This window comes from Prionailurus viverrinus, chromosome B3 (genome assembly GCF_022837055.1).
Source record: "Prionailurus viverrinus isolate Anna chromosome B3, UM_Priviv_1.0, whole genome shotgun sequence".
In the NCBI taxonomy this organism is placed as follows: domain Eukaryota; kingdom Metazoa; phylum Chordata; class Mammalia; order Carnivora; family Felidae; genus Prionailurus; species Prionailurus viverrinus.
The window spans coordinates 103,832,589-103,855,327 of NC_062566.1; the positions used below are offsets into that span (position 1 = coordinate 103,832,589).

General features: G+C 43.7%; 1 protein-coding gene across 2 annotated transcripts in view; it reads left to right on the plus strand.

Annotated features, from left to right (window-relative positions):
• Positions 1-22,739, plus strand: part of PRKCH (protein kinase C eta) — a 232,515-nt gene that overhangs the window by 182,546 nt on the left and 27,230 nt on the right. For both annotated transcript variants that reach the window (XM_047861891.1, XM_047861892.1), the window contains exons 11-12: positions 19,952-20,090; positions 20,952-21,140. In XM_047861891.1, the coding sequence (XP_047717847.1) occupies positions 19,952-20,090; positions 20,952-21,140 (328 nt within the window). The remainder of the gene's footprint in view (positions 1-19,951; positions 20,091-20,951; positions 21,141-22,739) is intronic.

Consider the following 22,739-nt stretch of genomic DNA (forward strand, 5'->3'; position numbering starts at 1 on the left):
TCCGTGCCAGCCCAGGAATGCAGGCTCCTTTGAGTGTGTGAGGCTAACCTCCTAAGCCAAGTTCAAACTCCCCGGGTTCTTGGGCGGGCTGCCTCTGAAAAGCTCATCTTCCTTTGTTCTTTATCCAACATCTGCCTCCTGCCACTCTCCCAGAAAGTTCCTCTTCAGTGCCAAGAATGGATCTCCTAGAGAACTAGACAGACACTCGTTATCTGAGACACCCATGAAGGATGGGAAAGACCATCAGTCACCCGTTCTGTAGCTCCCTGGTCTCAGACCAAGAAAGAAAGGAGCTCTAAGAAGCGGGAACCTGACCGCCTCTTCTTCCCCTTGACCACACAGTGACTTCCTGAACAGACATTTAATGTAATAGTTTGGTCCTAATAGCATAAGAGAGTTCCTGCAGTCACTGGCCTTCCATGAAGCCTCTTATAAGGCATTGGTGCCTTCAAATGGAGTTACCTAGACTCTGTTTTCTTTGAAGGTGAATCTGTTAGATTTCCTTGTTCCCTTTGGTCCCCAACCTTTAACACAGCAGCTGACAAGAGGAATGTGTACTAACCGCTGTGTTTCCTTGATTCCAAGAAGCTACAGATCACAAGATGCCGATAATTTTTGATTTGATAGAAATGAGAGTCATGGCAGTTGGCAAGGTGTTTTGGTCATTAGTTTTAAGGAACTTAGCTGTTTCAGAAGCACTAGAGGGAAGGGAGCAGGTACAGATCTTAGAACCAAGGCAATACAGAGGCTGCAATTTCGTTCTTCTCTACACAGCGAGAGAGGAATTTTTTTCCCTCTCTAGGCACAGTGATAGAGAGTGGCTTGGTTAAAGATATTATTAAAGCCATCCTAGTGACAGCAAAAGAGAAACAGAAGCCCAGATGGTTGGGAAAATGTATGATCAGCTGGATTTTCAAGTTCTTCCCTTTTTTATGTGCTAGTCAGTCTTCTTCAGGAGAGTATATAAAGAACAGTGGTATGTGATACACCCACATTTTCCACTGTGTCAGAAAAGCAAAGTCTGTCTAACCCTCCTCAGTTTCCCACTTGGTAAATTTGTGCTCTTGGTAATTTCTTTGCCAGAAACTGAGGAATCTGGTCTCAGAAAACAGTGGGTTTGGATATTCAGTATTATATAGGGTAAAGATGAAAAAATGCTGGTAATGTGGTTGAATTTATCTGCACGCAAGGTGCTGTATTATCAATGGTCTTCCCCTGCTGGATTCTCATCTGTAACTGTCTCATGAAGAGTGGAATCTGAAGACATTATTGCTCTCAGTCAGAACTTACTCTCACATTGTTATTTTCTCAAGAGATGCTCCTAACCAGATTTGTAAGCATCCCACTTGTCACTTCATTCCCATCCAGGTTCTTACCTTCTCAAGGTGACCATTGTTCTGAGAAGCGTTTAGCTTCTTGTAAGACTTTATTGGCCTGGGTGGTGGGGCCAGGCCAGTCCAGGGTCTGGAGAGCTGGACAGAACCAGAACGGGTCTCCAGAATGAGCCCTAAATCCTGCCAACCCTCCTTCAAGGTGCCAAGTCTATGTCCCCTGCCAGACTTGTGGGTTTCAAGGAATTACATTTCATGCAGACTGTGAGTTATAAATGTGTGTTTGTTTTAAATGGACTTTATGGTTTGGAAAGTGCCCTTCACCTCTACCTGACGTACTATACTACACTCACCTGTCCTTGTTTGCCTGATGCATCGAAACAGACACACAGGCTCAAAGTAGACTGTCATTAAATTGTCCGTGGGCTTTGTTTGACCATGAGGATTTCACCATGGGGTTACTCACTCAATGTGACCTGCACATCTGCTTTGTACCACATTTGGCTCTGAAGACCAAAAGATAAATGAAACGGAATCCTTGCCCTCAAGGATTGAGTCTACTGGGGGCTCCAAATGCATCTATAAATTGACAGTTTAAGACATGGTTCCCTTATTGCTCAAAGTAAAATGTAATGCAGTGAGAGTACAGAAAAGGAAGTTATGAATTCTAATTGAGAGGATCAGCAGAGGCTTTAGAGAAGAAATGGCATTTAAGCCGTAGGTTTTTGTTATCAACAAAATACAGAATTACATGCCAGGTAGAGGGAACAATAGGAATGAAGGCCTGAAGGCAGAAAAGTGTCCTGTGCTAAGGAATCATGAGGAATCCGTGTGACCAGAACTGCAGAGCAGGGAAAGGTGGCAGTTGAGGTGGGTCGGTGTGAGAACATTGAAGGCTTTGAGTGCTAGGCCAGGAAGTTTGGGCTTTATTTGCCTGTCAATAGAAGCCATCAGAGGTTTTGGGGAAAGAGACTAACATGAAATAACTGTAGTTAAGCAGAGTGCATAGGAACAAACCTGAAAACCAGGAGCTCAGGTAGGAGGACTTGGAATAAGTCAGGCAAGAAAGAGGCATGGTGCAGTGCCTGCCTGGCTCAGAGCATGCGACTCTGGATCTCAGGATCGTGAGTTCAAGCCCCATCTTGGGTGTAAAGATTAATAAAAATAAATAAGCTTAAGAGGGGGGAAAAATAGGGATGACTTGAAGCAAGCCAGGATAGTGAGAAGAAGAGGGAGAAGAGGAAGGGAGTGTGATACAGCAGAGGAAGAGCTTGGAGGACACTGATGAATGGGGTATGGAGCCCAAGGAGTAGACATTAAGGATGCTTTCCAGATTCCCAGCTAAGAACTCTAAGGCTTTTCACTGAGGATGTCAGTTGGGTAAAATCTAGGTTTCATCTTTTGCCATTTGAAGGTTAGCTATGCCCCCAAATCAGTTACTTTCTTATTTGTCATGAAGGTCTAAAGAGCTGTCAGGGTAGAGATTTAAATTGGGGAGCCATCTGTCTTAGGGTGATATTTGAATCCCTGAGATTCAATTGCACAGAACAACTGTACAACTGGGCAGACTGTGCACCGAACAGTTCTAAGCGAACCACTTCATCAGAGTCCTTGAAGATTTGTGTAATGACTGAGTTTTCTAGGAGTTGGTGGTAACATGTCTAGGGAAAGGGGAGCCTTTTTCTAATTTGCGCTAAGGTGCGATTTGGTCTAGCAGTGGTTCTGGAAAGAAAGCTAAGCAAGGGCCAAGAACAGAGCCTTAGGGAACAGCCTACCCTTTAAGGGAGAGTGGAGGAGAAGGAGGAGGAGGAGCTCACAAAGGAGACCCTTAGGAGTGGTCAGAGACTTGAGTAGGATTGTATTCAGTTGCCTTGGAATTTACCTGAAAGCATAGTCCCCACTCAGCGAACTGTCATTTTACTTTGCTTTAATGACTCAGGTAGAGCCTCTACCAATACTATCCCTCAATTTCCCCTTTTCACATATCCAAGGGGTTTTCCTTGACCCAGCAGATGGGATAGTTAGCAGTCTCCATTTGGTTAAGACAGAGAATTATCAAGCCTGTGGCTCTGTTCCTGAGGGCCAGCGCTGGGCAGGTGAGCATCATCCAGGGCAAATAGCCCCCTCCAGAATGCTCACTCCAGAGGCTGCCCTTTGGGCTCCTGGGAGAGCAGACCATATTTGCTGTCCCTAGGAAAGGGCACTACCTCTGGCCACTCACCCCTGTTACATTTGGCTCCAGACAGCCAAGAGTCAGGAGTTGCTGAGGCAGCTCCCAGGCCAGAACAGGCAGAACCTCTCAGATGGCCCTGAGTCCCACACTGTGAAGGCCTGGCAGGGCAGAGGAAGCTTTGTGCCTCCTGAGCCACACAAGAAAGAAAAGGCATCCCCAGAACAATGGCTTGGAGGCTGTCTTGACTTCCTTGTGGCATAAACTATAAAGCTTACGGCCTTCCCCACGCATGCCCACAGGATGGTATAAATGCTTCTCTTACAGAAGAGAAAGCATGTGCCCTGCCTTGGCCCGTGATTCTCTGCCCACACACACCTGTCATTGCTGCCTCCGGGCACTTTTGACCTCATTTACATCAGTGGAAAGTTATAGGAGGAGAGAGAGCACCACTTTCTTGGCCAGGAATGTGTCAGCCCAGATCAAAAATTCCAAGCCCACACCTGTGTCGATGGGATTCAAGCTCTACAGGCAGACAGAACGCTGTTTGGCATGGTCATAAAACTCAGAACAAAACTGGAACTTATCTGAGGGGGTGGAACTCGATTGCTTGTGTATCACCTAGATCAGTCAATCAAAATGTTGTGTTTTCAAAATAAGTCATTTTTTTCAGACCCTAAATTTTAACAATTTTCTTTATCAGTTGATTCTCTGCTTCTTAATTTGAATGAGGAATACAGTTCCTTTTCCAATAGGAGAACGATCACTTGTCCTATCTCTGGGACTTGCTTGTTTTCTTTTTTCCTAACTATAAGCAAGCCTAGGTTCCCAGACTCCATGCATCAAAGGCCCTGGGGAAACTCTTGGGATGATTTCATACACTACATCCTGTGAATGGGCAGGTGATCACATTACCCTTTTTTAAAAAGGACTCTGCAGCAGAGGAGAGGAGAAGAAAGCACTTTTCCATGGCATCAGGGGGAAAATCCAGGAGTAGAACCCAAGAGGCTGAGGTTCAGGAAATGTGTTCCCAAACTGCCTTCTCTGGAAAACGCAGGGAACCGGCTGCTTTCCAGTGCAATTTTTGGTTTATCAACTTTCAAAAAGAAATTAGTTCCATATGATGGGAATCATGTTCTTTGGTTTGAGCTTAAATTGAGCTTTGAAGCAGTTTCTATGTAATATTCCATCCCTTCTGGTTTTGGAGTTTTCCATTAAACTTAAAAAAAAAAAATCAAATGAGCTTTTCAACTTGATGAAGGACTTCAGGAATCTCATTATTCCTTCTCTTCCTGGACTGACCTTTTAATTTTATGCAAGATGTACAGGGGTGATTTGTCTTGTCTGGTTATAATACTGTGCTGTTGTAAGGATGCTTAATCACCAGGCACACACATTAGTCACCAGTTGTTGTAGCTACAAGCCCAGCTTCCTTATATTAACTCTAGGACTAGACTGAGAGCTAGAGAGGGGACAACCCGACGGGTGGTGTCAGAAATTCACCCCCAGATGCAGAAAGCAGTTCTCCTCATTTCTTCCTCATTTCCTGAGCTTCCATAATGTAGAGAACACGGAGTAGGCATCAGAGGGAGAGAACACAGGCAGGAAGGATTTTACACACAAGGAATATATGGGTAAAGGAAAGGCAACCAGAGTATAGGGTAAGAAACTTAGGGCTTGTTCATTTCAGTCAACACTTAATTGCTCACTCAGCCCCGGGCCAGGCACCTTGTTCTGAGGTTAGCAGAAATAAGCATGGGAAGGACCTGCAGGGAAACCAACAATTACAGTCGGCGCAATAAATGCTATAATTAGAAGTATGCACCAAATACCACTGGTGCATGGAGGAGAGGCACCAAGCTTGTCTAGGAGGGGATGCAGAAGACTCCTGAGACAGAGAGCTTCGGCGAGGATGAAGTCATCTGCCCAAGAGAACGGAAGGTAGAAGGGTGCTGGCCAGAGCTCCCCATACTGTCTGTGGTGGTAAACCAGTGTTGTTGTGTTTTTCCCTTTTCAACCCATTTAGGACCGATATTTTTATAAAACGTAATAAAAGTCAATTACTAGAAAAATAAAATTTTAAAAAGACATGAAATAGGAGCCCAGATTTTTATTATTAGATTCAACAGACATAAAATTGCTGTCAGGTAGTTATAAAAGTTTCCAAGCGCTTACTCTTAATTTTTCTTCTTCCCCCATTTATTCACTGTGATTCAATCATTTTCTGCTTCATTGCAGGCCAGTGGCGGTTTATGAGTGAGTGCCCATCCAAGGGCACAACAGCATATACGCGGGTGGGGGAGAGGTACACCTCTCGGCGTTGGGTGCCTGGAGTGCGTGAGGATGTGAAGCAGGGGAGAGCGCTGGGGGAGAAAATAAGGCTGCAGGGCAGACAGAGACCCCACCGTAGAGCCTTATGGCCGATAAAGTTGGGCAGGGCCTCTTAGAGGGTCAAACATTCAAGAATTGAATTTCAGAAAAACAACTGGCCCAGCATGAAGAGGGGAGGAGAGTGAAGGTAGTGAGACCGGTTAGGAGATGCAGCGATGCAGGTGGGAAATGATGGGGCTGCATGGAGGCCATGCAGTGTGGTGGAGAGAAGGTGTCTGGCTTTGAATACAATCAGGAGGCGTAATTGTCAGTTCTTAGTGATTGACTGCCCGTCGGAGAAGTGGGGAAGGCATGTCATCCAGTACCATCCCATCATTTACAGGTGAAGAAACTGAGACCCAGCAAGGTGACAAAGCTGAGTCTCGAAGCTCTGCTTTCTGGCTCAGGAAAAGTTTTCTTGCCCCTTGACTAATTGACCGGACAGTGTACCAGGTAAAACCAGCATTCCAGCTTGTCCCACTCGAGTCCCCATGATGCCTCTGGAGAGAGGGAAGGATGTGTGTCTGTCAGAAGGTTCCAGGTGCACCGAGACACTAGCTTGCTCACTGACCCCCCCCACCACGTCTCCACCCCCACTACCCAGCTGCATTCAGCCAGCCTGCCTGACCTCCTGTGCTCTCTGTTCACGGTCATTGTCTTAATGACAGAAGCCACTGCAAGGTTCTCTGTGTCCTACAGTAGCCAGTTAAATTCACGTAAATCCTGTTTAGGCAGTTGACGGAATTTTTAATATCCTTCTTTTATAGAAACAAAGGTTGCTCTCACCTGTAAGCCAAACACGAACAGGCAGTCACTAAGCAGGGCACATTTTCATTTCTGGTATCTCTTGGTATCTCAGGACTTGTCTAGAAGGATTAATGCCTGGAATAGCGTGTACTCGAGAGTGTGTTCAGAGCCAGAGTTTCCTGGGGTGCTGACCTGGTCCTCCTAGGTCATCCCTGAGACAGGACTCCAGCAGGTACTGACAGCTTCCTGTTGGCGTCAGAGGTCCTGGATTGGTGCCAGAGGCCCAGCACAAACCCGAATCCACCCAGTTGCCTAACAGTCCTCCACATCCTCTTTAATCCAGCCTCGCTGGGGTCTCAGAACCAGACCAGGACTAGAGGGCAGAGAAGGGCTTGCCGTTCAGACGAACAGCCATTCATTAGGGGCCTACTATGTGCAAAGGGAATTCAAAAATACAAAGACGGAAAAATGAAAACCAGGAGGCACTTCTCCTCCTGGAGATCACATTTCTAAAATAACAGTAACTTAAATAACCTAAAATAACAGTAATTCCAGGCTTTTGGAATTTGTGCTCTCTGCCTGCCTGCTAGTTTGAATACCCATAATCTTTGTTGGCTTCCTGTGGTGAAAGAAGGCAAACACCAATGCAGTGGCCTTAACAGAGGTTCTTAAACGTGAGCATGGTACCTGGAGTTGACTGCTCATTTGTGGATACGCATGATAAAAAATATTAGTAGGTTTGGACATGTTAAAAAGATACCTTCAATTATCACAGCATTGTTTGTAAGAGTGAAAAACTGGAAATGACTTCTCCCCAAAGTAACTTTGCAGAATCTGGGTCTTATCACATCACTGAATGGATGAGACCAGAATCCACTGTTGGGTTTATGTCCTAAATCATTAGGCAGGGAGAGGGTGGAAAACAAAGACTGGCTGTGCCAGTTCAGTTTTGACTGCATTATGAGGTACAGATAGCATGCCACTTCTTGGGAGTTCTGTTTTATTTCTAGAGAATCACAGTTCCTCTTTCGGCTTCTTCTGCTTAGAAGAATGGGTCATTCATGCATTTGACAGACTGGGATGGAACTGGATGAACCTCAACTTGAACCAGCCTTTTTTCATTGCACTGAGCAGGGCTGTCGGTAGTGAACCGAGATCAATTCCTGTATCTTTTCATTTTTAATTCAAGTATTATCAATATACAGTGTTATATTAATTTCAGGTGCACAATATAATTTACAATTCTATGCATTTCTCAGTGCTCATCAAGATAAATGTACTCTTAATCCCCTTTATCTACTTCACCGATCCCCACACCCACCTCCCCTCTGGCAATCACCAATTTGTTCCCTATATTTAAGAGTCTGTTTTTTTGTTTGTCTCTTTTTTCCTTTGTTTTGTTTCTTAAATTCCTCAAAAACTTACCATATGACCCAGTAATTTCACTACTAGTTACCCAAAGAAAGTGAAAACACTTAATTCAAAAAGAAATATGTACCCCCTATGTGTATTGCAGCATTATTTACAGTAGCCGAGATATGAAAAACAACCCAAGTGCCCGTCGATAGATGAATGCTTAATTTCTGTATCTTAATGCTTCAGAATTTGGCCTCAGCAAAGACGGATAAAGTAGACAAAGGTATTGTGGCTGATGGAGCTTAACCAGTTCTTGAGACATTTTGCCCATTGCTAGTGCCAGGCCCTGGCACTGTATGAGAAACTCCCTTTGGCTCCTTGCTCTATCTATCACCCACAGAGCAGTTTATAAGCCAGATGTGTCACTTTATAATATAATAGGCCCACCTGTCCCAAACTCCTAAATTTCCAATGTTACTTAGTATTTTCAAAGTTTGTGTCTACCATCAGTTTTGATTCTTAACAAAAATCTCAAGGAATAGGCCGCATATGTGTTCTCGTTTTTGCTGATGAGGAAATAATAGTTCAGGCTTCCATAGTACTTAATACAATCAGGCACTGTTCTAAACAATTCACATTAAATAGCTGCATTCTCGTGAGGCAGGCACTGTGGTTATCTGCATTTCATGAAGAGGACCAAATATAGAGTGGTTAAGTAACTTGCCCAAGATCACACAAATGGTAAATAGCAGGGCCAAGACTCAAGCCCAGGCAGCCTGGCTCCAGAATCTATACCCTTAACCTTCCATTATACTGCCTTTTGGAATCAGACAGACAGAGGTTGGTTGAATAACCATGTGGGAGTTAGGGAAGGAAGCAGAGTGAGGGAGGCATAGGGGAGCTATCTCGCTCCCTAAGAGGACAGCTGAGAATTTGCCCTTGGCCTCTATCTGTCCATGTGTGTGAGGACTCCATGCTTGGCTACTAGTCTGAATTTGCTGTGTTCCAGAACTGATCACAGATAAGCTTATCGGCATGGACTCCAGTTCTCTAGGAAATGTAAAATATACCCCACTATTAATGGTATATGAAACCTTATATTTGCAAAAGATCTTTAATTGCCTCCGTAATGTACATATGGGCATAAAGTGTTGCCACACAGGTCACTTGTGGAGCGAAATCCAGGGTTAGTGACTAGATTAAAGTCTATCACCTTGCCACTTTAATGTTTTAACAGAAGAACTGAGGTGCTGAGAAATTGACCAAACTGAAGTAACCATTATTTATTGGATCAAGATTTGTCCAACATTTAGGCAAGAAGGTTAGTCTCTCAAAAGGTCTCTTTATCAGTTCCTTTTGTTTACCGGTTTGATGATACTTTCTAAGCTAAAAATAAGACACACAGGCCCAAAAAATAATTTTCTCCCTGATTTGTGAATTGTTTACCTTTAAGATCTTAGGAAGTTATAATGATGTTTGCATTTCAGAGATTACTTTTATTAAGGATACTATTACATAAAATTGGAAATAGTCTTTGGCCGATGGCGATGGCTGCGCATTTACTCAAATGGATTACTCAACAAAATGAATGTCTTGGGAAATGAATGTCTTGGGAATGTCTTGCAAGGCTAAGTGCTGGACACAGCATGGGCGGGTGCTCAGGAAGTAGCAGCGAGTTCTTCAAAAGGAAACTTCTTAGGGGTAAATTTGATGTCTTCTGCACACTTTGCTGTGATATGCCCAGCATTAGGAGGAGATCTGTAAATCCCTGGAAAGGGACTGAGATGTGTGTTGCTGTCATATATCTAGCCTGTGATCAGTACACTGGAAATGACTTAAGAAATATTCCAGGCCTACCCTTGGAGGCTGTAATCACTTTGGAGAAAACAAGGCTTTATGCAAAACACAGAGAACAAAGTGATACCAACTATAACCCAGAACTAACATGTGAGGTTCGCATTTAATTCCAAGGGCCTGGGAGTGGTTCTGAAACCGTAGGTGCCTTCTTGGGTTTTTGAGACTTCCGTTTAAATGGCTCAGGTTTAATCTCTGATGGAGACAGCAGGTAACCGAATGAGACCTGCTGATGTGGCCAAAAGTTCTGGTTCAAGTCAGAAGTCTGTCTCCCCTCCCCTTTGATATTGCGTAAGGCATTACTAATACTGGCAAAGGTTTGTGTTTAGCCAGTTGCCAAAAGCAGCTTGAATATCCCTTCCTGAGGTCGGTGCTATAAACTGCACTCCTTCCTGTTGTAAAGCATTCCTCATCACCCCACCTCCCTCCACTTGCCCCCACCCCGCGGTATCCACGTTCCCTCTCACACGCTGTTTTCTCTCAACAAAATGTGTTCAGGGAACTGGCCTCACCGCTGGCAGAGTCTAGTACCCCCAAGTCTGAAGAGCCCTGGGTTTCCATAGAGGGAACCAGCCACAGCTAGACGGGCTAAGATGTCTCATCGTCCCTTCACTTGCTAGTGTATTCGCACTGATGCCTCAGTTGTCTGGCTGATCTTTCAAGGGTGACAGCCACAACATTTATCCACTTACTGGCGACAGTAGTGGTGACAACAGTGGCCAACGCTTACCTAGCACTGTGTGCCCTCTAACGTTTAACAGAATTTCATTCTGTCAACCTGTTCGTTGGTATTGGTGCCACGTGTCCACCATAAGCCTCGTAGGATCCATCTGCCCCTGCCCATCCCCACTCCACAGCTGCCCCAATTATCATTGAGATCACATTGGTTAAGAGGCTACCGTGTTCTGACTCTTCCTCTTGCGAAATCTTTCCTTCCTTTACCTTCCTTAACGCGTCCTCTTTGCAGGCAGAGGGCTCCTCCACGACTATCCTGTCCCTAGTTTGCAGGCTCTCAGGATCCCTGTGACTCTCTGATCCATTTCTTTGTTGCATTTCTATGGCTGAGAAGCAAAGGTGCCCTGGAAAGTAATTTCCCATGGGTCAGCTGCACCCACCTCTCTGCACTGGGGAAGCCTGGGGAGCCGAGCAGAATTCAGTATGTTGACCACCTTATCCCCCACTAGCCTATCAACCGCAGGTGTCTCTTTTGCCCCAGCATCTTTTCTGTGTTGTCGGAGCTAGGCCCAATGGTCATGAGACCCCTAGCCACCAAGGGTCTGTCATCTCCGTGGTGTCTTTATAGGAAGCCCTCCATTCTGCCTCCCTGCTTCCCCTCGCGGAGGGCATCTGTGTGCATGCCAAACACAGCCAGGTATCACGCAGGAAGCATTTTGGCAAGGAGAGTCAGTGAGAGAGGTTTTCTTGGCAACTATAAAATAAAAATACTGTAAGGAGCTACTAAATAAACTTGTGCCACTTCAGCTAGAGAATTTCAGCCCTCCTGGGAGGGGGAGGGGTGATGTTAGGAATGAAAAAATTTAGAGAGAAGGCTCAACTGTCAGCATGATGGCTCATTTATTTGATGGCCCCCAGAGAGATGTATGATCTGCACACTGTAGACGTTAATCAAACTCATTGCCTCTTTCATTTGTCCAGAGAGGCAATGAGTGTTTTCTTTGTACGTGTTTTCCAACCATAAGACATGGCAAGGGGAAATCTCTTGGTCCCTTTGCTCAGGTTAAATCGGTCTTGTATATAAACAGTGGTGAAGGTGGAAACATGTTGCCTGCATATCAAGTGCATCCAATACCAGAACTGGATGGAGACCAACACCTGACCTGGGGGGATTAGTTTGTGAGTCCCTGGCCCTGTTTTAAAGGGTGTGTAATAGCCAGACTTGCACAGGGTCATTTTTATGATTATTTCCCACCTCAAGTAGCTGTTGGGAGAAATACGAAAGGGTAGGAGGAGCCTCAGAGGAGATTTGGTAATACTTTCGGAGTTGGAAATTGTTTTCTGATTTTCTGTATTCATTAGAAAATGAGTCATTTTACATTCAGCCTCATGATAATGTATGTTCATGTTTCCCATATTTGTTCTTTTTCTTTTTTTTTTGAAAGTTTATTTATTTATTGAGAGAGAGAGAGAACATGCAAGCTAGGGAGAGGGAGAGAGAGAATCCCAAGCAGGTCCCGTGCTGTCAGCACAGAGCCCCTGCACGGGGCTCAATCTCCGGAAGCATGAGATCATGACCTGAGCCGAAATTAAGAGTGGGATGCTTAGCTGACTGGGCCACCCAGGTGCTCCTACGTATTTGTTCTTAATTTGTTCTCATGGATCAGCCCCACAAAACTTCATGAGGAGAAATGGTATGGGACTTCATTTAATAATTAGGGATGTTGCAGGGCACATGGGTGGCTCAGTCGGTTGAGCTTCCGACTTCTGTCAGGATCTGTAAGCAAGTAAGTTGATTTGGTTTTTTTCCAACATGCCCTTGCAGCCTGCATTCCAAAAGAAATCCTTTCCATTTCTATCAGTGGTTTATGTTCCCTACATATCTTCCTTGGGAATTATAGCAATAAATGGCACAGAAACCAAAGAAAAGAATTAAAGCCAAAACATGTGGACATATATCTTAATAATTTCTTCCTGGTTATCAAAATGATACATGATTCCCATAAGAAAGTTAGCACAAAGAAAAGAAAAATAATTTATAAACATAGCACCCAGAAATAGACTTTTCTCCTTCTCTCTTATCTTTTCCCATCTCTCCTTCTTCCCTCTTGTTTTGCTTCCTTCTTTCTATCCTCTGAACAACTGTAATTGAGAGAATATTGAGGGGCGCCTGGGTGGCTCAGTTGGTTAAGCGTCTGACTTCGGTTCAGGTCATGACCTCACAGTTTGTGGGTTTGAGCCCCATGTCAGGCTCTGTGCTGACAGCTCAGAGCCTGAAGCCTGCTTCATATTCTGTGTCTCCTCCCTATGCCCCTCCCAGCTCGCACTCTGCCTCTCTCCCTCTCTCCCTCTCAAAAAACAAAACAAAAAAAAAAACCCAAAACATTAAAAAAGAGAGAATATTGAAAATACAATCTTTGTATCCTGCTTTTCCACCTGGAATTGTATCAGCCTATAAATAAGTCATGAAATACAGCAGCCATAGAGGAACGATTGAGAGATTTGACCGGACAAAAATATGAAAGTTACGTAAATAAAACTTAAAAACAAATTGGGCAATAACATTTGCAAACAATGTAACAAATCACTACTATCCATAATATGTAATAAGCTTCTAAAAAATAATCAGGGGTGCCTCGTTGGCTCTGTTGGTTGAACATCTGCTTCTTAATTTTGGCTCAGGTCATGATCCCAGGCTGTGGGATTCGAGCACCACACTGGGCTCCACACTGAGTGTGGAGCCTGCTTGAGATTCTCCTTCACTCTGCCCTTCTCCCCACCTTGTATGCACACTTTCTCTCTCAAATAAAAATAATAATAATCAAAAAGATAACTCAAACTTTAAAACGGGTAAAAAATGTGAAAAGGCGACAGAAGAAATACCAATGGTCATTAAACATGTTTTTAAAAGCTTAATCTCATTCGTAAGAAATGAAGTTAAAACAATGAGATCATTTTCCCTGGCAAATTGGCAAAGACCTAAGGATGATTATGTCTTACTTGAGTAAGGAAGCCAAATGGATGTTCTCATACACTATTGGTGGGAGTATGAATTGATGCAAACTTTTTCAGCAATTGTTCAACTTCTGTTTTCATTTTAAACATTTATATCCTTTGACACAGCATTTTTATTTCTTAAACCCAAGTAACCCCTCCTACAAGTGTGCAAGTAATGTTCATTACCCTCTGGCTTGAAGTTGCAAAAAATTAAAAACCATCTAAATGTTCATGGACGGGGGACTATTTAAATTATGATACACCTTTCTAACGGAATTTTAGGTAACCATTACAGAGAATGAGGTAGATCTATATAGAAATATGTCCAAAATATTTGTTAGGTAAGAAAAGCAAGTTTCTCATAATATGTATTAGTGTCGCATTGGGAAGAAAAGATTTGAAGACTGTGAGCCTGTCATCGTTTTCCCCATAATTTTTCAGGAATGATCAAATTTTATATGATGAAAATGATTTTATAATCACAAAAGAAGTAATTTTCAAAAGATAAAACTTCTGTCATAAAAATTTCCCATTTTTCATCTTTTATAAAATTTTATCAGCTCCCGTAAAATTCTGTCGTGTATATACCGTAAGTTGTTTAGCCATTCCCCTATGAATTAATAATTTGGCCTATTTCCAAATTTTTGGTATCCTGCAAGATGAAGCAATGAACATTTTCCTAAAATAGAACACTTAAGTTTATGCTCACAAAAGCACCACATCATGTAGCAGAGGTTGAGGGTTAAAACCAGAGAGAACCCATTAGATGATTCTGAATGTAAAAGGTTAATATTTTCTGATCCTTTTAAACCTTGACAAGACTAGGGATGCCCCACCTAAGAGGCAAAAGAGGGGCCCTTGCTTCCCTGGGTACTCAACTATGCTACCCACTCTGGCTGATAAATTATGAGCAGTATTTGTGGTCCCAGTGTGAAAAAGATCAGGGGCCTTATCCTCAGGATACTCTTCGCAGGGCTCGGTTCCCCAGCTGCCTTCTTCCCATTCCATTCCCTCTCCCCAGGTGAACTCATCCACACCCAGCTAATGACTCTGAAATTTGTATCTCCTGCCCAGCCTCTGAGTTCTAGCCATGTATATTCAGCTGCCTCTAAACGTCTCCACTTGGATGCCTAAAAAATAGCTCAATATGTCCAAAATAAATCCTGTGAGCCAGAACATGCTCACGCCTTCTTCCCTTTCACTGTCTATATCCTTCCATTACTGAATCCCATTACTTTTCCCCCCTATTAGCTTTGGGTCCATCTAGTTCCCTTTGCCTTCCTGCCACACCCTGCTCCAGGCCACCATCTTTTCTTTTCTGAACACTTCAGTTGCTTCCCAACTAGTTTCCTCATGTTCTCTCCTCCCCCACTGATCTGTTGTCCACATTGTAGCTGGAGGCTCATTGTACGATCACAAGTTAATGCTATCCATCCCTGTGTGTGACCTTTCAATGGTTTCTCTTTCTCCTTGGGCTAATGACTGGAATTTTTACTGGCCCCTGCCTTGGCAGGCTCCTGCCGTTTCCTGTCTCATTCAGGCTTCTGAGCCCCTTGCATATTGTGTGATTCATAGATGGTACTCTAAGATTTGTTGGGTGGATGAATGGCTAAACATCTTATGTTAGGTAATACGTGAATGGCACTCCTATCTAACTGATGATACAATGAGATTTTAGGCTTTTGCTGTTTCAGTGACCTTTCAACATTCTTTTACCAATTTAACACAATCAGTCTTGCCTTGAAAAAAAAATTACAAGTTTTATATAAACCCAGACACTCAAAATACAAGCCAGTCCTAAATGGTTTTGTTGTGAAATTATGATCATAATATTAAATTTATTCTTTTCGGCCACCTCTTCACCCTTATCCATGTACCAGCTTCTCTTCCTTGGAAGAGAGCAGTGAATGATCTTCAGAATATTTGACCACTAGAGACACATTTGCTGTGCACTCCCCTATTCCTGTACATGCAAGGATTGGAAAAAATTCATTGAACTCCTTCTCCATGCACACACTAAAAAACAAAGCAAAAAAATTTTTTTGGCAAAATTTTGACGATGCATTTCATAGTGATGTGCACAAAAATGTCCCTTTGCCATAATTCATTTTTTGGGATACTTATTGATTCTCACACAGTTCTTGTTGCAATTGGGGAAGTCTTCTCAGGAAATAATCTACTAGGGGGATTAGCCAGCAATGCAATGCCAGTATATAAAAGAGTGTTTGCCCACTGTAGTGGGTTATGAGGCCATGCTTTGGAAGGAGGTGAGCAGAACTGAGAATCCTGGATTTACCCCTGGGTAACTAAATAATGTTGCTGAGATCCTCGTTCACAGGGTTTGTTCAGGATTAAAATAAGATAATATGGCTAAAGCACTTAGCATCTGGTGAACATTTAGTGTAGCTGAATTAGCTACTGTCATACTATTGTGCTCTACAGAAGCTTTTTTCAGGTTATACGGACATGCACACACATAACTCAAATGAGCAGAGAAAAAGCAGTATACCTTGAATAGTATATTGACTGTATATTTTTAATAACCAATATCAATGTTGTATTTCATTAAAGAATTACTATCTTTCAGATTAAGATATTAAAATATTTACAGATGAGATGGTTTTATGTCTTGGATTTGCTTCAAAATCTGAAAAAAGATGGATCAGGAATGGAGTAAATGTATACACAAAACAAGATGGGACATGCATTGATAGCACTTATGCTTTGTGACCACTACAGGGATTGTTATATTAGTCTCTGTACTTTTGTATAGATTTGAAATTTTCCATGATAAAAAAAATTTTTTAATAGATTAAAAATAGTTACTGAATAGCCTCTTAGAGTCATTCTTGTTCAAGGAGCCAGCTCACAACTCACCTTCCTTTATTTCTTTTGGAAGAGTCACGGATTCCGGTGATCTAAGCAGAAAGACTCATGTCATTCTGTTTTATGACTCTCAGAATAGCTCATGGTGGAAACAAAATAAATACAATTTCTGAATTTCCTTTGTCCTCAACCACTTGGGATGCTTCTCTGAAACCACTGTGGGCATTTTAAAGTAACCCTGATTATGCAGCAACAACAATGCATAAAGTAACTCTTTCTACCCTTCTATGCTTGTGTGACAAAAGTTACAGCTATTAAATACCGGTGCTAGTGACCTAATGAAGGATGAGCCGGTAATTGGGTATTTGGCACTTTGGGATCTGAGCCTCTGCCCTGTATGAACTTGTAATCTTCATTGTGTAGCCTTGTTAAGTTTGGCTGTTGAGTTACATGTTGGCATTGGAGGCTAAGGAACTTCAAAGCCAAAAACTGACCTTTGCATATTTCAAAGTCAGAAGTCATACAATGACTTTTTTTGCTTTTGCTTTTTTTTTTTTCTTTACCATCTTTTTTTTTTTTAAGTGTTATTTTATTTTGAGGGAGAGACAGCATGAGTAAGAGAGGGACAGAGAGAGGGAGACAGAGAATCCTAAGCAGGCTCCACACTGTCAGCACTGAAGCCGATGTGGGGCTCAAACTCATGAACAGCGAGATCATGACTTGAGCTGAAATCAAGAGTCGGATGCTTAACCAAGTGTGCCACCCAGGTGCCCCATTTTTTCTTTTTTTTTTAAGTGAAGATCATGATTACCCTTAAAATGGAAGCTGACCGTGTCCATGAATGGCTCTGTAACCTTTGAATCTGTTTGACTAACTCTGTCAATGTTTTACTCTGTCATCTGGCTGCAAGCCATGGAAAAGTATTATGACTGGGTCCTCTCTGCTTTATAATCGTCTTTCCTAAAGTAGTTTCCCTTCTCCAGCTTCACCAAAGCAAAGAATTTGAACTCACATTTCAGGATTCTTCTTCTCCTCCCTCTGGAATCTGTCTCTAAGGGATAAAGCACATCACTTTTTATAAGTTTAATTACCTTAGAACAAGGATCCCAGTGAGGTTTATGAAGCTTCCTTTCTTCCCCTGAAAATAAGACAGGCACTGAGCTGGCTAGGGAAGCTCACTGCTGTCTGTCTGACATGCTTCTGTTTATGTCTTTGGTCAGCGTCTTCTTCCATGACCAAGCTGGAGCTAGGGAGGAGTAAGGCTTAGCCCCAGCTAAGGGGGAGACAGGTACACAGACCGAGCCTTCTGGAATACAGTGCAGGGCATGCCGTTATAGGAGCAGGAACTAACTGGGTACTCTGGGGGCAGAGTTTACTCTCTGGGGATATCAGGACAGAACTTACAGAGAAGGTGTGAGATATTTAGGCTGAGGGCAGAACTAATAACCTGGGATTATATTATGCTCTTAATTGAACGCCCTTGGAATCCCAGTTTGGGAGTTTTGTCTATTAAGTAGCACCTGGTGTAAAACAAGCAATGGCGTTTCTCTCAGGGCTTGTACAGCTCTAAAGAAGGCCTAGAATTAGACTGAAAAGTCAGGATTGAAGTATAACCTGCCTCTGTGGCCTCCGGCATTCTGTGGCAGGGATGCACTGTGCTGTCAGTTCTGTCTTCTGAGCAGTGAGGCTGCGTTCTGGACTTCTGCAGAGGGCATTGTGATGGGCAGCTTACAGAACTGATTGCAAGCACTTGTCTCTCCCTGAATGATTCCTGCTGCCCATGACAGCAACTGAGTAATAAGCAATTAAACCTCTTACCTGGGATGTTAGTCACAAGCTCTCTTGAGCAATCAAAGGTCGGTGCTCTAGACCGTTGTGGGTTTCTGTTAGCACTTGTTTCTGTTACCAAACAAAATCCTTTATGAGTCCTTAGCAGGCATAACAGCTTTAGGAGAATTCAGAAACCCAGTAACCTTGTTTGGCAGTGAGAGAGCATGCTGTAGGCACAGGTCCACAGGGGCCTGGATGACTGGGCTAGAACCTGGTGCTGAAAGTGTTCGCCCCCAAGCTCTGATCCCCCACGGGCTTGCTCTCCCCTGGGGCAGCCGACTGTGATCTCTAACCTTGGCCACTTCTTTTTTTTTTTTAATTTTTAAAAATGTTTTTATTATTTATTTTTGAGAGAGAGTATGAGCGGGGGAGGGGCAGAGAGAGAAGGAGACACAGAATCCGAAGCAGGCTCCAGGCTCTGAGCTGTCAGCACAGAGACTGATGCGGGGCTCGAACCCACAACATGTGAGAGGATGACCTGAACCAAAGTCGGACACTTAACTGAGCCACCCACAAGCCCCTAACCTTGGCCACTTCTAATGTGTGCCATCTGGCTGAGAGGAGCCACACGACCAGGCACTGATAGGGCCTAGAGTCTGAAACCACTCCTGGAAGAACAGCTGAGAGAGACCATACTCTTGGCCGTGACCTTCCTCCCATGTACAGGACCACAGTCATCCCACCTGCCACCCTGCACCTCGTGATTCCACCTTCAGATATGTCTTGCTTGAGGTGCCCAAGTCGGTTAAGTGTCCCACTTCTGCTCAGGTCGTGATCTCATGGTCGTGGATTTGAAACCCACATCAGGCTCTGTGCTGACAGCTCAGAGCCTGGAGCCTGCTTTGGATTCTGTGTCTCCCTCTCTCTCTGCCCCTCCCAGACTCGCACTCTGTCTCTGTCTCTTGCTCAAAAATAAACAAACATTAAAAAAAATACGTCTTGCTCATATTGTGTGGTGACTATGGGGAAGGAAAACATCTCCACTGATCACAGCCTACTGAAAACAGTTGCTTGTTGGAAAGTAGGGTTTTGCATGGAGAAGGCCAGATTTGGTTTAGAGGCAGAAAAGGCTTCCTTTCCTGAAGTGGGCAGCTGTGTGCTTACACAGCTTGTGCCCAGGGAGATTGCTGCCAGGAGCAGGTGAGCAGAGAGAAGGTCTGGTCTGCGTTCCCACTGATCTGTGCCAGGAAAACTCTGCTGCTTTAACCTCATTTATCGGGGATTCCTAGAAAACAGGACTTTGTTTTCATTCCTGGGTATCTCCAGTGACCTCTCTCTGTAAGACCTATGTGGTCACAGTATCAGCTCCCAGGGCACAGCCTGGAAACTGGTCATGCCAGTTCTGTCATCACCGATCTCCTCTGAGCCGAAAGGTGATCCTGGGCTGGACAGAGACCAGTCTGTCCCTCGGGCCACACAGGCCAACACAACTTGATTCCCAGAGCACAGATAGGTACATAGAGCCATGAGCACCCTGACACAGCCCACTGTGGGTGTGAAGCTCCAGAATGACAGTCCTGTGCCTGCTGTGAAGATGCCCCGGTGAGGGGACACCATCACGCCTAGGTTTTTATATGTGGGTAGCCTATTCATATGGGACCATCGTCTAGGAGCCCTGAGGCAAATTTTCAGAGTTGGTCTCAAGTTTTTTCTAAGATAACCCAAAGACGTTGGTTCCCTTTGAAATGTATGCAGAAAGCTTGCTTGGTGTGGTCTGATCGCCCACCCCATGAGCCAGCCTGCCCAGGTTTGGGGCCCGGCTGCCCTAGAGCACGCTGCTCTTTGTTTCTTTCAGAGATCTCAAACTGGACAACGTCCTGTTGGACCACGAGGGTCACTGTAAACTGGCGGACTTTGGGATGTGCAAGGAGGGGATTTGTAACGGAGTCACCACAGCAACCTTCTGTGGCACACCCGATTATATTGCTCCAGAGGTGAGTACGGCTTTGGAAATCCTGAGCAGAGATGCCACGGGCTGCTCTTGCGTGCTGTGGCTCTGGGGGCGCATTGCAAGCTGATGCCTCCACACTCCCTTATGCCTCATTGGGTGAATGATGGCAGAAAATGCCCTCGGTTCCTATAAATAACAATTTGAATTAAAAATGTTGTTGTAGGGGCGCCTGGGTGGCTCAGTCGGCTAAGTGTCCGACTTCGGCTCAGGTCATGATCTCACGGTCCGTGAGTTCGAGCCCTGCGTCGCGCTCTGTGCTGACCGCTCAGAGCCTGGAGCCTGTTTCGGATTCTGTGTCTCCCTCTCTCTGACCCTCCCCCATTCATGCTCTGTCTCTCTCTGTCTCAAAAATAAATAAACGTTAAAAAAAAAAATTAAAAAAAAATGTTGTTGTAAACCTTGTAGTTGCTTTAGGCATTAGCCCTGAATGAGGACAAAGTGTGCTCTGCTCACAGCTAGTTATTTTCCTCTTTGTCTCTACTTGGTGCTTTGATCCCAGCCCCATTTAGCAGCAGTAAATAAAGTTCCTCAGTCTTTCCCATGCAAGTGAGTGAGCCCAGTATCTTCCTCCCTCTATAGGGATGCAGTGCCAACACCCTTTCTGTTTTGGATCTGCACACGTACCATTACCTAGGCTGAAACAGGCCATAAATGTTTGATCACCTGGATGAGAAGTCCTCTGAATTGAACCACAGAGAAAACGGACCAGTCTCTAGAGATAGCATGAAATGTGCATTTTTTTTTTTACTTTGATATTTCCTAATCCAACATTTTCCCTAGTCTTTAAGGACACATTTGTTAATCAGATGTGCAAAGCACTTCTCACATTGCCTTCTTCACACAGATCCTCCAGGAAATGCTCTACGGACCTGCAGTAGATTGGTGGGCAATGGGCGTGTTGCTCTACGAGATGCTGTGTGGTCACGCCCCCTTTGAGGCAGAGAACGAAGATGACCTCTTTGAAGCCATACTGAACGATGAAGTGGTTTACCCAACATGGCTCCATGAAGATGCCACAGGGATCCTAAAATCTGTAAGTCTGGCTTACCTAGCCAGGTTTGGCCAGCTGCATACCAGCTGGCCGTGTGTGCTGCTTGTGTTTTTTCAGTACCTTCCCATAGCAAGCTCCCAGTGCTAACTGCAATATATGTTTTAAATTGCAGAATCAAAGAATGAGTTCTCTCGGAATGTTTTCCTCTGTTATGCAGTAGTTCTTTCTGGGCCAAATGCAAGTGGTTGGTACCATTGTTTGCCACCTATCAAGTATTTCTAGCACCTGTGACTTTAGTGTAGGTGAAATGATGCACTTCCTTTATACAGTCAGGACATGCCAGGGTGTTGGGTCACGTGAACGCTATCCCCGGTTTGTTTACATACTGACTGTTTCTGTCTGCAGTGTCCAAGAAGCAGGATGAAGGGGCCTTTCCCTTCGTGCTGGGTGAAGCCGGGAGAGGTTTTCCAAACTTCTGCAGATTCCTTTTGCATTCATATCATTCTTATGAATAATAAGTGAGGTGCCAGGCCCAGATTCAGGTGCAGTGCAGTTAATGTATCATGAAAAGTCTTTTTTGTGTGCATTTAAGGTACCATGTTGGAAGCCTTATTTTGAAGTGAGGAAGAAACTTGGATTTGATGCTTTTATGTTGAAAATAAAAAAGCACACGTAATCTGGATCATTCCTATAACCACATTAGTTGAATTTACAAATCATGTATTATCACCTGCTGTATGCATAGGGGAATAAAGGTGAATAAAAGCTCAGTTCTTCTAGTAGGGAAAAATCAGAACAATCCATTCTCTCTGTTGGATAAGAATTACTTTCCTTAAGTTATGTCCTTTTCAGTGATTTGAGGCAAAAAAACAAAATTTGGGAAATATTGGCTATCATGTTGAGCGACTTGTCTCCCTTTAGAAGTCTTCAGTCATATGATCAGCGCCTTTTCAAAAACATTTTGTACGCAGGTCACTGTGTACTGGCTGAAGGCACGATTGTCCCTGAGAATTCTCCGTATCACTAAAAGTGAAATAATCACAGAAATCCTTTTCAGGCAAATATCGTCAAAGTGAATTGTAATTGGTAACTTGATTCCCAAGGTTAGGTGCCAGTACCCCCTTGATATTGAGGAAACACTAATCTCCTATAGAAATAAAAGTGAAGTCACTTTGGATTCTGCCAAATATCTCCTAACAATGGCATATGTCCGTAAGAACAACTGAGTCGTAGAGTTAGTAGAAGTTTTAGACTGAGGAAACCAAGAATGTGGCTTTTATAATTTTATGAATAAAATACAAAGGAGGGCTTTTCTTTGTGGATTCATGCCCTAAAGTTTAACTTCTGGAAGGGAACAGCACTTGCTGAGGTTGGCTCGGGCTAACTCTGATGACCTAAGCTACTTTAACACAACCTAATCATGCTACAGAATCAGGCTTGCTTTGCATTATTACTTTCCCAGGACCATGGTCCATAATCTGGCTCTTAAGGCATGCTAAACCCCTGTGGCCTACAACCACTATCATTATATTAATGGTTTTTCATACTGCACATACTTAGTTCAATTTCTGTAGCTGATTTAGCATTATTTTTTAAGTATTATTTATTTTGAGAGAGAGAGAACATGAGCAGGGGAGGGAT